Raw genomic sequence first — 12,739 nt, 5'->3', positions numbered from 1 at the left:
TATATTTGTATTGTATTTAAGGATGTATAAACATATAACATTTTCTTGTTTTGTTGTGAAAAAATTTACCACCAGCTGGTAAGTAGAAAAACACCAAAATTACGAAATAGCATAGTTAATAACCAAACGGTACATTTAAACGGTGTAAGCTTGAAACTAATTTCACGAATCACCCTACAAAACGTATACCCGACACACTTTGCGGTATATTCTAGTATATTTTACCCGACTCTAGGGGATTTCGCGGTCCCCTGAGCTTTGGTCACACTTTAACATTTTGGATTTTATTTTCTATGTGTTTTTCCAAAATTTCTTCCGATTCTGGCTCACAGCTTTTGCGGTTTTCCTGAAAATTGTGCGCACCTCCATGCGAATGCCGCACGGCGCGATAGTAAGTAGAAAGTGCCACTTGCGGGGCATGTGGCAAGAGGATAACACGAACACGGCGAAAGCTTGCAACATGAAAAGTCCACATTGTGGCACACATTCGCACTCAAACAATAACAAAATGCTCGCAAGGGGCATCACAACAAATAACGTCGGCATTCGGAGGATTTTGGAGCGGTGCCAGCCAGTGGGAAGTTCCTGAGGACAGCTGGAAGGTTTCCGAAGCCGGGCGCGAACTTGGAGGACGTGACCTGCGGCAGGAGTCGCATTGGATATCACGCATGCACCCTGAGAAGCCAAAGCAAGGAGCTTAATAATTGGAAGACACCTCGTTTAATAATCTATTGGGCCGTGCTACGAAACTGTCAGTTATTTGTTTACATCGTAAACAGCTTAGGAGCTAGACAGCCCAGTTTCATTGGTTTTGGCGCGCTAATAGTACATAGTATCTCAATTGACAACTTAATTGCAGGCAATCACTGGAACTTGATGCCCTACCCACAGGCATGGCGGTCAAGGTGCAATTCGAAATTGGCCACACGTCGAAGCTGCGCAGCAAGAAGACACCGCAGGGCTTTACGCACGACTGGGAGATCTATGTGCAGGGCGTAAACAAGGCGGACATCAGTGCCTTTGTGGAGAAAGTTGTCTTTGTGCTGCACGAATCCTTTCTCAAACCCAAACGAGGTAAACGCTCCTATGCCATACAGCTGTAGTATAGTCGGATTAACTCTTTTACGCCAATTGTTCATTTGCAGTGGTCAAGGAACCGCCGTATGCCATTCAGGAGTCCGGCTACGCTGGCTTCCTACTGCCTGTTGAGATTTACTTTCGCAACCGCGACGAACCCAAGCGCATTGTTTACCAGTACGACCTGGTACTGCAGTCCACGGGTCCACCGCAGCACCACGTCGAGGTGAAGACGCACATTTTCGAAGCCCCGTCGGAGGAGTTTCGAACGAAACTTATGCGAGGCGGTGGAGTGCCAGTGTTCGGAGCTAACATCGGTGCCGGTAGTCTCGCCCGAACGCTTTCGCCCAGCGTTGGCAGCGGTGAGACGGCTCACAGTAATGAGATGGCTGGTGTCAAAGCCAAAGGCGTACCTGGTACAATCTCCATGAACGTGGATCTGAATACCGGCAAGAAACACAAGTCGCGCAGCGAGGATCCCGGAAAGAGCAACGCCTTCTCTGCCCTCTTCGGTCCGCCCATCACCAAGACCACCGTAACGGCCAACAACATGGCCCAGGTACCTGTCTCCAAGCACTCTCCGGAGGCCAAAACCGCAGCCGTCGGCGGCAAGGGTGGCTTTCACGAGGGCAGGGAGAAGGCGAGCAAGGATCGGGATAAATCCAGCGGTGGAGACAAGCCGCGCGAAAAGGACAAGAAGGATCGGCATGGTCGCGACAAAGACCGAAAGTCCAGCAAGTCCGGCGATGGCAAGCACGAACGGGATAAGGAAAAGTCTAAAAAGGATAAATCACGAGACAAGGAGCGTGAGCGCGAGCAAAGCTCAGGCAACACCCCAACCGCCAGTGCCCTCACGGTGAGTACTTCTTTGGGCACAGCTGGAGGATTGGTTAAACACACAGCTAGCCCAAAGCTTGGAAAGCCAAACGAAATGGGTGCGCCCAGTCCCAAGAAGACGGCAAATGATTTAACCGCTGGTGCGGTGGCACCTGCTTCCCGTTCCAAAGAGCGCGATGAGCATAAGTCCGTCAAGTCCGAGTCCAAGGACAAGGAGCGGAACTCCAGCAAGAAATCCAAAAAGGACAAAAAGGATAAGGACAAGGAGCGTGACCGCGACCGCGATAAGCAGCGTGATGAGAGCAAAGACAAGCGAATGCCCAAAGAAGAGCGTCCTGGCCAGTCCGATAGTCCGGCTGGCGGAAATCTACAATCTGCCCACCTGCAGCAGCAATCCCAGGTGGCCAGTACCGGTAAGGCCACGCCCACATCGGTTGGCAGCAATAGCAGCAGCAGTGTGGTCTCAAGCAGTGGCAAGCAAAAAGAGGAGGCTACGGGAAAGCATTCCGAAAAGGCGTCAGACTCCAAGGCTGATAAGAGCACAAGCAATGGAAATGCGACAGACACCAAGAAATCCCACAAGCACAAGAAGAAGGACAAAAGCAAGGACAAGGAAAGGGAGCGCAACGATCGGGACAAGGACAAAGACAAGGAGCGCGACAAAGATAAGCTAAAGGAAAGGGAAAAGGACAAACAGCATGTGACCGGCTCCGAGAAGTCATCGGCGGTCGAGCCATCGCCCAAATTAGAGGGGGCTAGTCCTGCTAACGAGGCAGGGGCCCCGGAGAAGACCCCTGTTAATGCTAGTGCTAGCAGCGGCAGCAAGAAGGAGAAGCACAAAAAGTCCAAGGAGAAGTCCTCTGGGAAAGATGATAAGCGCCAACGGGAGACCGGCGAAAAGCCAGCCGATTCCAAGCACACTGGAAAACAGCAGTCACAGTCGGGTCAGCCACAGAACAAAACTCCCAGCAACCTGGATCTTAGCGATATGGACTCAGCGCAGTCGGCTCCGGATCTTGCCGCCACAAACGCACTGGCTGCAGCAGCAGCTGCCACTCTCCAGCACTCCGACAGCTCCAACAGCAGTTTTCCCGACTTACCCGCCAGGAGTAGCAGCCAGCAGAAGTCGACGAAGGGCAATAACGCATCCGGCAAGGAGGCGAAGTCTGCTGGCAAGGAACACAAGGGCAAGTCGAAGCAAAGCGACAAGAACCTCGAAAAGAACAGTGACAAAACGGAAAAGCCGGACAAGACTCCGGACCCCAAACTGGAAAAGTCAGAGAAGTCGGAAAAGGAGGAAAAGAAGCGCAATCGAAGGAGCTCACAAAGTAGTAACAGTGGGAGTGGAGCAGGAGTCGCCGGAGCTTTTATAGAACCCCCTGTTAAGGCCTCAAAAAAGGAGCAAAGCAAGGCGGCGGGCGAGAAATCCAAGTCGCCCTCGTTGCGTCCAGCTAGAGAAACCAACTCCACAGGCACTGGAGCCGGGACACCCAATGCGGGATCCGTATTCCTTGCTCCGCCGTCATCTTCGCCAAGCAACAACCACAGCGCAGCTGTAGCGGCTAGCTTAAATAATAATAATAACAACATGAACAGCAATAGCAGTCACTCGCCCGGCGAGTTAACGACGCCCGGCCAGCTCCAGCTGCCCACGGAGTATTTGAGCGAGCTTCAGGAGCTGCACCACAAGATTATGACCCTGCAGGACAACGAGGAGTTGCAGCACGTCGTGGAGATGATCGCGGCCACCGGCTGCTACGAGATCACGCACAAGACGTTTGACTTCGACCTGTGCAAGCTGGACCGCGTCACCGTGCAGCGCCTGCAGGAGTTCCTGGCGACGTCGGTCTCGTGACACTCCCTGACCTCCGCTACTGGCCCGGCTCTCTACAGCTAGACGATGCACAAACCCCTCATGCACATAACCAAATCATTAATCTTAACGTTAACGATGTAAGCCAAATGCAAATGAACTTGGCTCGCACACAGCCTCAATTTCCCATGCTAGATCGTAAGATTTTGGCCCGAGGGGCCTAGAAGACCCGACCGATTTCGTTTTTGAAAATGTTCAAGTCGCCCTTTAGTTTTTGAGACTCATTTGTTTTAAGACTCATTTTTTTTTAAGACCTATCTTAAATTAGTTTGGAATCCTATTCGACTCTATCTAGACGATTTTAACGTTTTACGCATTTGCTACGCTATTTTTTTTATATTTTCCATTAATTTAATAAACCCCTAGTTTACACCAAGAGTGTACCTCTTTTAAACCTTGTTCCCCTTATGGAGATCTTGAACAAACTCTATAACACGCATAAGCAAATGGTTTATTGAAGTCTATGCAATAATTATAAATAATATCTATATTTAATGACAGTTAACAACAGCTGTCCGTATTTTATGTTAATGGTTTTAAGGTACTCACCAAAAAGGTAAAGTTTGTAAGCTATTGCTAAAATCTTGCGAATAAACAACTACTTTTGTACGATATTTACGGACATACTTTTTGTTTGTTTTTAGTTCCTCCTACATTTACCCAATATATCATACTTCAAGTATTATAGTTAACCTATCTAAGATAAGAGGCCTATATAACCAAATAATGTGCGCAGTGTATTTTAGTCTACGGTTAATCTGCCTAAGCGATCTAAACAAAAGTGAAATATTAACTCTTACTTAAGAACGGGACTAGCATCAGCCTTGAAATATATGAGGATATATATATATATATATATGGAACGACAAAAATGCTCTATTTAATTGGTAATCGTAAGTATACAAGGAAGTGTTTTTCACTGTATGCATAAATGGCATAGTCACCAGTTAATCGCTTGAGTTGAATCACTAACCAGCCGAACTGTACCCATATCTGAGCAAATTGTATTCGCTGCTCGATTAAAACTAACCTTTTTTTTATTACAAATACAAAAATGTCATTTTTTTATTAACTCATTACTATCGTTAATTAAAGGAACGTATATTACAAACTGAGGCAGATCTTTTAACTTAAGGAGACCGTGACAATATTCTTTGGAAAAAAACGCTTAACAGCTAGAAGTAGGCAAAAATCTACAATTAGTGCAGAAATCTATTCGAGTTGATTGCTTAGCAGTTTCTATGATTTGGACTAGGTCTTTTTGTGCACAAATTAGTCGCGACAGTAGCAGTACTTCCGCAGCTCCGGATCCCGGTCGTATATGCACCGGGCCTGATTTCCGTACTTGTTGACGCGCGATATGTCCGTGAGTTTCGTTGTGGCACTGAACGTGTGCAGACTGTAGGCCACACTCGCCTCAAACAACCCCTCGCCGGGCACCGTTACCACCTGGAGCTGGTACATCTCGTCCCGGACCAGCGTCTGACCCGTCATGTCCGCGAGGAAGCCGTCCCGGTCGCTGTTTGTCTTAAATTGCAGCAGCTCCTTGTGCGGTTGCAGACGCAGCGCCCAGTTCACACGATGAATCTGTTGAACAAAGAAACAAAGTGAAGTAGTACGTTTATCTTATCTGGAAATGTAAAAGAAAAATGTATGATCGAACCTCCAGGGGCTCACAGTATTGCCGCTGCTCTACTGTGGCCAAGTTAATGGCATTGACAATGCTTTGGGCAGCCTTGAGAATGATGCCCGTATACCGGGAGTCGTTCAGCTGCAAAGGTAGCCAATTGAGGCAGGCACACCAGTGGGGTTCTATGTAGGCATCCGCACAGGATCGATTGCTCGGAATTGGATTCAGCAGCGACATGGCACGTCCTTGGGCTAGCTCCGAGATGCGAATACCAGGCTGGCTGGGTTCAATTTTCAGATCGCTTACTTCTCCCAACTGATCGACTGCGGTTTGCAGTTCTGTGTAAAATGCCACATTAGTATCTTGTAGCGATATGCAATAATAGTACATACGTATTATGTGTTTCAGTGTGGCGTGAATGTCGAATGGCGTGGTCAGCTGATGCTCGTTGGCCACAAAGTTGTTGTACTGCTGCGGAAAGCGCTTCTTAAACGACTCGGGAAACACGAAACTAAAGAATGGCAGTCGCTCTTCCTGTTTCCCTTGCAGAGTGGCCCGGACCTCGGCAAATCGATTGCCATGATCGGCCATCATGATGAGAATTGTGTCGTCTAGCAGCGATCGTTCCTTGAGTGCCACCAACCAGTCATGGACGTCATCATCCGCTGCTCCCACCAGGTTGATAGAATCGTGGGACAAGCCGCCATGGAAGCTGAAGACGAAACGCGGGGCATCGCGATACTTAAGCATAAACTGTAATGAAATATACAATGTGTTAGTTTCCAAGCGCATTTGGGAAGACAACATACGTTTTTGGTGTACTCCAGCATGGTAATGTGATCCGGCTGGTGGCCAATGCAGTTGGGTTGGCTCTCGGCGGCCATGTGCTCAGCCTGGACATAGTAGGTACGCAGGTAGTGGTCCACCGGCTGGGATTCAAAGCCTGTCATGCGGTACGTGAAAGTGCCCACATTGGGCAGATCCTCGTTGAAGGAGGTCAAATAGCCCAAGCGAGCAAAGTCCTGCCAAATCATGGGATACGAATCCACGCTGCCTGCCCCGGACAACCGCTTCCTCGTCTCCGGCAGCTCAAGTTCCGTGAAACCCGTGAGTAGGGGCACTAGCGCCTGCGGAGTCCCATCGCCCACAATGTTGTAGCCCTTGAGAACGGTGGCGCCCAGCTGTTGGGTGAGATACTCGTAAGTCCTGGGCAGCTTACGAATGAAGGCATTGCGACTCAGCGAATCGAACCCAAACATGAGCACATTGTAGAAGGGAGATGTGGACCCGTCCTGCATTTGCTGCTGAGCCTGCGCAACCGCCTCGGGAGGCAGGACAGCCAGGTTCGGGGAGAAATTGGCGGCCGGGGGACGGGGTACCGTATCTCGTATGCCGTGGGCCATGCCAAACCAACTAAGTACATGACAAATACTTTTTAAAGTGAGTGCAAAACTGGGAAAAAGGTCAGTTGTCACCTCTCGCCGCTGGAGGATCGGCAGGCCACCTTGACAAAGTCGCTGGCCTGCAGCACATAGGGCTCCTTCATGCGCAGTGTCCGCCCAAAGCGAACCTTGTAGTCCGACTTGCGAATGATGTCCGTGTAGGAGCAAATCACATCCTCGTGGCTGGACGCGATCTCCGGTCGCACGAAGCAAATTGATTTCTGTGGGGGAATCGAAGCATACGGTAAGCAATCTGATCCCATAGCAGGTCCCCAATCCTAACCAACCTCGCACATAACCCAGTCCATGCCCTCGCCGCAGTTGATTCGCTCCACCGGCTTGTAGAACTTCATGATATCCGGATTGTCCAGCGGCAGATGGGGATGCCGGCACTCCCCACGATTCACCGCCGATCTTATGGAGCGCTCGATTATTTCGCTTCAATTCAAAATTAATTAAATTGCAACGATAAATAGGCTTTATCACAAGCATGTACACATATGCATGGGCAAACATCGCGCAATCAATAACGCACGCCGCTATGATTCACAACCAGGCATACTTACATCTTGAGGCTCTTATCCAAATCCCGCTCCAAGTTCAATGCGTACCAGGTGACCATCAGGAGCACCACGCCGCAACATGCTGCAATCTTGGGCACAGTTCCCCGCCGCACAAAGCGCATTTTGAATAAATAATAAGCTGCAAATATTGAACCAGACTTTTGTGACTTGCATCGCTTTGTTTCTGCACGTGCATCACTCACTGTACTTTAAACCGCAGCGACGTACTGCGTGGACCAACGCCGAGCTCCAGATTTGCCGCCTATTGGTATCTTACTGAATTACCACTTCATTTTTTACTTTAAACATTAAACTATTCAGCAGCTGCGGCGTACCGCTATATGCGAGTTGCCCAACAGTGGCAAGAACTTCATAAATTCGGTCATACTGCGTTGGTTGGCAACGCGAGCGCTGCAATTTGAACTGCAACTTTAAGCCTTGATTGAAATGCTTTTTTAGGTCGGTATAATTCTCAGTTGGCTGTATAACCCAATAACCAGTTTAGCTGATCATTATTAAAGGTGCGATTTGCTGCCAAAACACTACATTATACAACTAATCTCTGGCAGGTATTCAATAATAAAAGATAGTCCTTCGAGCTGGCCAAGTACTTTACTCTAAGAACGCAAAACAATTGAATAAATGTTGAGTAAAAAGTATTCTATTATTAACAAATTAATCCACCTGGAAAGATAAAGATCTGCTCCCACGATTATCCGTATCTGATGTGGAGACTCACCAAAAGCTTACGACAAAGCTCGCGGGCTGAGCAGCGTGTCCGAAGATTCAGTTGTGCGCCAAGCTCAGCTTCGGCCTCTTCGCTTTACTCCGCTCCGATCCGTGGGAACTCCGCTGCAGTATCGGTCGGTCCATCGTCCATATTATCGTGCCGTTTATTTTGATAACTACTTCTGCGGCCTATAATATTGCAGTGCACACAACATTATCATAAAACCACTGACGACGTCTTGAGAAAGGACTAACGAGGTGCGCTTGCGTAAAAACAATGCTAAGGCCATCAATTGTTTGCCTCTTATTGGGCATTTTGACGAAATCATCGGCGGGCCGTAAGTAAATAGAATATTGCCAAGATTCACTGCTGCTGGACATGACAAGCTTAGCATATTTGTTTTGCCGCGGGCCTTCACAAGTCGCTGGAAACCTGTTTCCGTACTTCCACAGCTAATGATGACCTAATTTATTACAATTTATTCACAATATTGGTAAGCTCTCTGACCTAAAGTCTGGACTTCCAGAGTTCTACTTCCCCAACGAGGCGGCCCAGGTGCCCAACTATGGGCGCTGCATAACGCCAAACCGGGAGCGGGCGCTGTGCATCCACCTAGAGGATTGCAAGTACCTTTACGGGCTCCTGACCACCACTCCGCTCCGGGACACCGACCGGCTTTACCTGAGTCGCAGCCAATGCGGCTATACCAACGGCAAAGTGCTCATCTGCTGTCCGGACCGCTACAGGGAAAGCGCATCGGAGACGCCTCCGCCGCCCAAGCGTAATGTAACCAGCAACAGCCTGCTGCCGCAGCCAGGACAATGCGGCAACATCCTGTCCAATCGCATCTACGGCGGAATGAAGACCAAGATCGACGAGTTCCCCTGGATGGCTCTAATTGAATACACCAAGGGTGAGTACAGGGCAATCCTCTTCAATCTGAACGCACTTACCCACTGGTTAATCCCTACATATGTACATGCAGCCCAGGGCAAAAAAGGTCATCATTGCGGCGGTTCCTTGATCAGTACGCGATATGTGATCACGGCCTCTCATTGCGTCAATGGTAAGTCGCTTCCCACCGACTGGCGGTTGTCGGGTGTCCGTCTGGGCGAGTGGGACACCAACACTAATCCCGATTGCGAAGTGGATGTGCGCGGCATGAAGGACTGCGCGCCGCCGCATCTGGACGTGCCCGTGGAGCGCACTATACCCCATCCCGACTATATACCGGCCTCCAAGAACCAGGTCAACGACATCGCCCTGCTACGTCTGGCCCAGCAGGTGGAGTACACCGACTTTGTGCGTCCCATTTGCCTGCCCCTGGACGTCAATCTGCGGTCGGCCACCTTCGATGGCATCACCATGGACGTGGCTGGCTGGGGTAAAACGGAGCAGCTGTCGGCCAGCAACCTCAAGCTGAAGGCAGCCGTGGAGGGATTCCGAATGGACGAGTGCCAGAACGTCTACAGCAGCCAAAACATTCTCCTCGAGGACACACAGATGTGTGCCGGTGGCAAGGAGGGTGTCGACTCCTGTCGCGGCGACTCCGGTGGCCCGCTCATCGGCCTGGACACCAACAAGGTGAACACCTACTACTTCTTGGCGGGCGTGGTGTCCTTTGGACCGACCCCGTGCGGTCTGGCCGGATGGCCAGGAGTGTACACACTGGTGGGCAAGTACGTGGATTGGATCCAAAACACAATTGAGTCCTGATTGCAAAGTGTCCTCTTGTAAATAAACTCGCCCATCGGATTTCGTTTCAAAACTGCTTTAACTCGTGTGCGATTGGTCACAAAAACAGTGATTTAGTAGTTTCTTGGAATTTTATTTTGTAACTTGAATATCTAGTTTTACTAGTTGAGTAATAGAACTATGAAATTGCAAATTGACAGTCATAATACTTTCTAACGTACGAAAATTATATATGCCAAATTAAGTGTACATAAAAAAATTTAGTTTTATTGAAATAAAAAAACCAAATTAAAAAATTTTTATTATTGATGAAATAAAATTAAAATCGTTTTTGAAATCGCTGAAAAATTTACATCCAAGTTCGCCCAGATTAATTAATCACGTCTGGCAACTCTGCAACTTGATGTGTAGTCTGGCAACGCAAACATATTGGTGTTAAAAATGCTGAAGAACATCTACGTAACGCCGTTAAATTTGCTTAAATCGGCCACCAGCTTGCAACAGCAAGTGCGGGTAAGTGCTCTTCTGGGTTAATGAAGCGATCCCCATTCACCACCCAATCACTTCCAGACCACGTTCGTACTGAAGCGCAAATATGACCCGCCGCTGCACAAAACCAACGAGAAACCCCGACGGATGAGGGCCAAGAACTTCATCTACGAGCTCGTGGAAGACACACTGGTCAAAAAGCGACCCAACATGCAGGTGGTGCTGAAAACCTTCGTCGAGGGCGTTGGCGACAAGGGTGACGTGGTGTCCTTGAAGCCGCACTTTGTCTACAATAAGCTCCTGCTGCCTGGTTTGGCCGCGTACAATACGCCGGAGAATGTGGCCAAGTACTCCAAGACAGAGGCTGAAAAATCGTCTATTAAGCATAGCTCCGCCTACGCCCAGCGCACGGTCAACATGCTGGAGTCCATTGTGCTAGCGGTGGTGATGAACAAGGATGAGCCATGGGTGCTGGAGCCCTGGCACATCAAGGCCTCGCTGCGCAAGGCTGGGTTCCATTGTCGCGAGGAGTGCATCACTCTGCCTAAGGAGCGCATCGAGGGACCCGACCTGAAGAAGGAGAGCAAGGACTTCTATTGCACCGTGACTATAAACAAGCTGGAACAGGCGCGACTCAAGTGTCGCCTGCATCACTGGAGCACAGATCCCAGCGAACGGCTGCCTTACGTCCTCGAGCACTGGAAACTGCAGTCTGAACCCCTGCTGGATGTAGGAGCACCCGAAAAGTGCACATAGACCATAGACCAAATAAATGCGATTGTTACAAAACTCTTTATGAACAGCCGGAAAACATAGTTTATTTAACATTTTATCAAGTTGTACGACGCGGATACTTACTTATGATTACGAGTCTATATGAAGTTAATATAGTGCACTAATGCACAGCCTTCAGTTCCACTTCAAAAACGAGAGTGGAGTTCGGGCCTATCTTGGGTGGAGCCCCGCGTGCGCCGTATGCCATGTGCGGCGGGCAGGTAATCACTCGCTTGCCGCCCACCTTCATACCGGGGACACCCACGTCCCAGCCCTTGATGACCTCTCCGCCGCCCAGGGTGAACTTGAATGGCTTTCCCTTCAGCAGGCTGTCGAAGGTCTTGTTGTTCGACTGCAGCCGGCCGATGTAGTACATGGATACGCGTTTGCCCGACTTGGCCTCCTCGCCCTTGCCGACGACCTGATCCACAACCTTCACGCCTCCGGTGATGGTGCGCGGCTCCTTGGAAGCCGATTGCTGCTTGGCTGGCTCCTTTGCCTTCGGTTGCTCCTTCTTGGCCTCTGGCTTCTCCTTCTTCTTTGGCTGCTGTTTGGCCTCCTCCTTCTTGACCACACCATTCTGCTCCTTGCCAGATTTCTTGGCGCTGGCGCCCGGAGAGAGCTTGGCAACCTTGGCCTTTGGCTGTTCCTCTGCATCATCGGAGTCGTCGCTGTCTTCCTCCTCCTCCCCACTCTCCTCGTTCTCATCCTCATCCTCCTCATCGTCGTCGTCATCATCCTCCTCACCATTTTCGAGGAAGGGGTCGTATTCAATCTGGCTATCGTCATCAGAATCTTCCTCCTCCTCCTCACCGCTCTCATCCTCATCCTCATCTTCAGACTTTTTGCTTTTCTTGCCACCCTTGGCTTTTAGCAATTCCTTGAGCGTGAACTCATCGTCATCCTCATCTTCGGAATCAATGTCGTGCAAGTAGCCCAGCAGAGAAACGCTGGCGTCGCCTGTGAAACGGATAAGAACGTCAGAAACGGACAGAAACGTCAGAAATGTCCAGGTGGACATATGAGGACTTACCGGCGGTGTAGAACATAATGCGATCGCCCTTGCTGAAGTTAAGGTCTAGCGCCACCTGTGGAATGGCCTTGGTCACGGTGGCCACAATGTACTCCTGCTTCTCGGCAGCGAGGTATAACTTCGCCTCCTGGCCCTTGTCGAGTGCCACGCCCGATATATGGAATGATTTGATGATGGTCTGCGAGTACTTGCGCTCAGGCTTCATGTTCAAACCTGGACGAGGACACAATTGGTCAAAAACATGGTTTACTTGGGCATGCAAATGGCGCCGCTCCACGCTGCCGGCAAATCAAGCGGCAAGCACGTGGCGGCGATAGAAGCGCGGATGAGCCCACAGCTGTGTGGCATAGCCAGCCCGTTGGCAAGTTGGCAAATAAAAGCAGTTCGACTTACCCCAAAACATCGACATCTTGCAGGATTGTGGACTACTCTCAGCGGAAAATACAATTCAAAAAAGAGGAATTTAGTTCGGCAGAACGAAACGGAACCACAGACGCTAGTGATGTGTTGATGTGATGTATCGGCAAGGCGCGCGTTTTTATCGATTCAGCGATTAAATATCGAAGTTAGCGATGGGCAGCCAGCGTGCAGTGTGT

General features: G+C 49.7%; 5 protein-coding genes across 6 annotated transcripts; 3 read left to right on the top strand and 2 right to left on the bottom strand.

Annotated features, from left to right (window-relative positions):
• The first annotated feature begins 226 nt into the window (after positions 1 to 226).
• Positions 227 to 4,409, top strand: LOC6553047 (protein ENL). 2 transcript variants are annotated; one of them, XM_001979999.3, is made up of 3 exons: positions 227 to 391; positions 860 to 1,074; positions 1,146 to 4,409. In XM_001979999.3, exons 2-3 carry the CDS (start codon positions 894 to 896, stop codon positions 3,767 to 3,769), a joined length of 2,805 nt encoding a protein of 934 aa, XP_001980035.3. In that variant the 5' UTR covers positions 227 to 391; positions 860 to 893; the 3' UTR covers positions 3,770 to 4,409. The 2 variants fall into 2 exon arrangements, with proteins under 2 accessions (XP_001980035.3, XP_026836232.1); XM_026980431.1 differs by lacking the exon at positions 227 to 391 and adding an exon at positions 398 to 751.
• A 397-nt stretch (positions 4,410 to 4,806) lies between these two features.
• LOC6553048 lies at positions 4,807 to 7,805 on the bottom strand. Its single transcript, XM_001980000.3, has 8 exons — positions 7,626 to 7,805; positions 7,426 to 7,561; positions 7,147 to 7,297; positions 6,893 to 7,080; positions 6,227 to 6,830; positions 5,810 to 6,170; positions 5,451 to 5,755; positions 4,807 to 5,374 (listed from the first exon to the last, which is right to left on the bottom strand). Exons 2-8 carry the CDS (start codon positions 7,542 to 7,544, stop codon positions 5,060 to 5,062), a joined length of 2,043 nt encoding a protein of 680 aa, XP_001980036.1. The 5' UTR covers positions 7,545 to 7,561; positions 7,626 to 7,805; the 3' UTR covers positions 4,807 to 5,059.
• Positions 7,806 to 8,202: 397 nt separating this feature from the next.
• Positions 8,203 to 9,955, top strand: LOC6553049 (serine protease easter). The gene is made up of 3 exons (XM_001980001.3): positions 8,203 to 8,489; positions 8,679 to 9,065; positions 9,138 to 9,955. The coding sequence occupies exons 1-3, from the start codon at positions 8,429 to 8,431 to the stop codon at positions 9,866 to 9,868; spliced, it is 1,179 nt and encodes a 392-aa protein (XP_001980037.3). The 5' UTR covers positions 8,203 to 8,428; the 3' UTR covers positions 9,869 to 9,955.
• A 267-nt stretch (positions 9,956 to 10,222) lies between these two features.
• Positions 10,223 to 11,142, top strand: LOC6553050 (39S ribosomal protein L9, mitochondrial). Its single transcript, XM_001980002.3, has 2 exons — positions 10,223 to 10,360; positions 10,418 to 11,142. Exons 1-2 carry the CDS (start codon positions 10,289 to 10,291, stop codon positions 11,090 to 11,092), a joined length of 747 nt encoding a protein of 248 aa, XP_001980038.1. The 5' UTR covers positions 10,223 to 10,288; the 3' UTR covers positions 11,093 to 11,142.
• Positions 11,124 to 12,696, bottom strand: LOC6553034 (39 kDa FK506-binding nuclear protein). The gene is made up of 3 exons (XM_001980003.3): positions 12,537 to 12,696; positions 12,144 to 12,356; positions 11,124 to 12,070 (listed from the first exon to the last, which is right to left on the bottom strand). The coding sequence occupies exons 1-3, from the start codon at positions 12,550 to 12,552 to the stop codon at positions 11,232 to 11,234; spliced, it is 1,068 nt and encodes a 355-aa protein (XP_001980039.1). The 5' UTR covers positions 12,553 to 12,696; the 3' UTR covers positions 11,124 to 11,231.
• Between the last annotated feature and the right edge of the window lie 43 nt (positions 12,697 to 12,739).

This window comes from Drosophila erecta, unplaced genomic scaffold, assembly GCF_003286155.1.
Source record: "Drosophila erecta strain 14021-0224.00,06,07 unplaced genomic scaffold, DereRS2 tig00000000-arrow-pilon, whole genome shotgun sequence".
Lineage (NCBI taxonomy): Eukaryota > Metazoa > Arthropoda > Insecta > Diptera > Drosophilidae > Drosophila > Drosophila erecta.
This window is presented reverse-complemented; position numbering and strand designations above follow the sequence as displayed.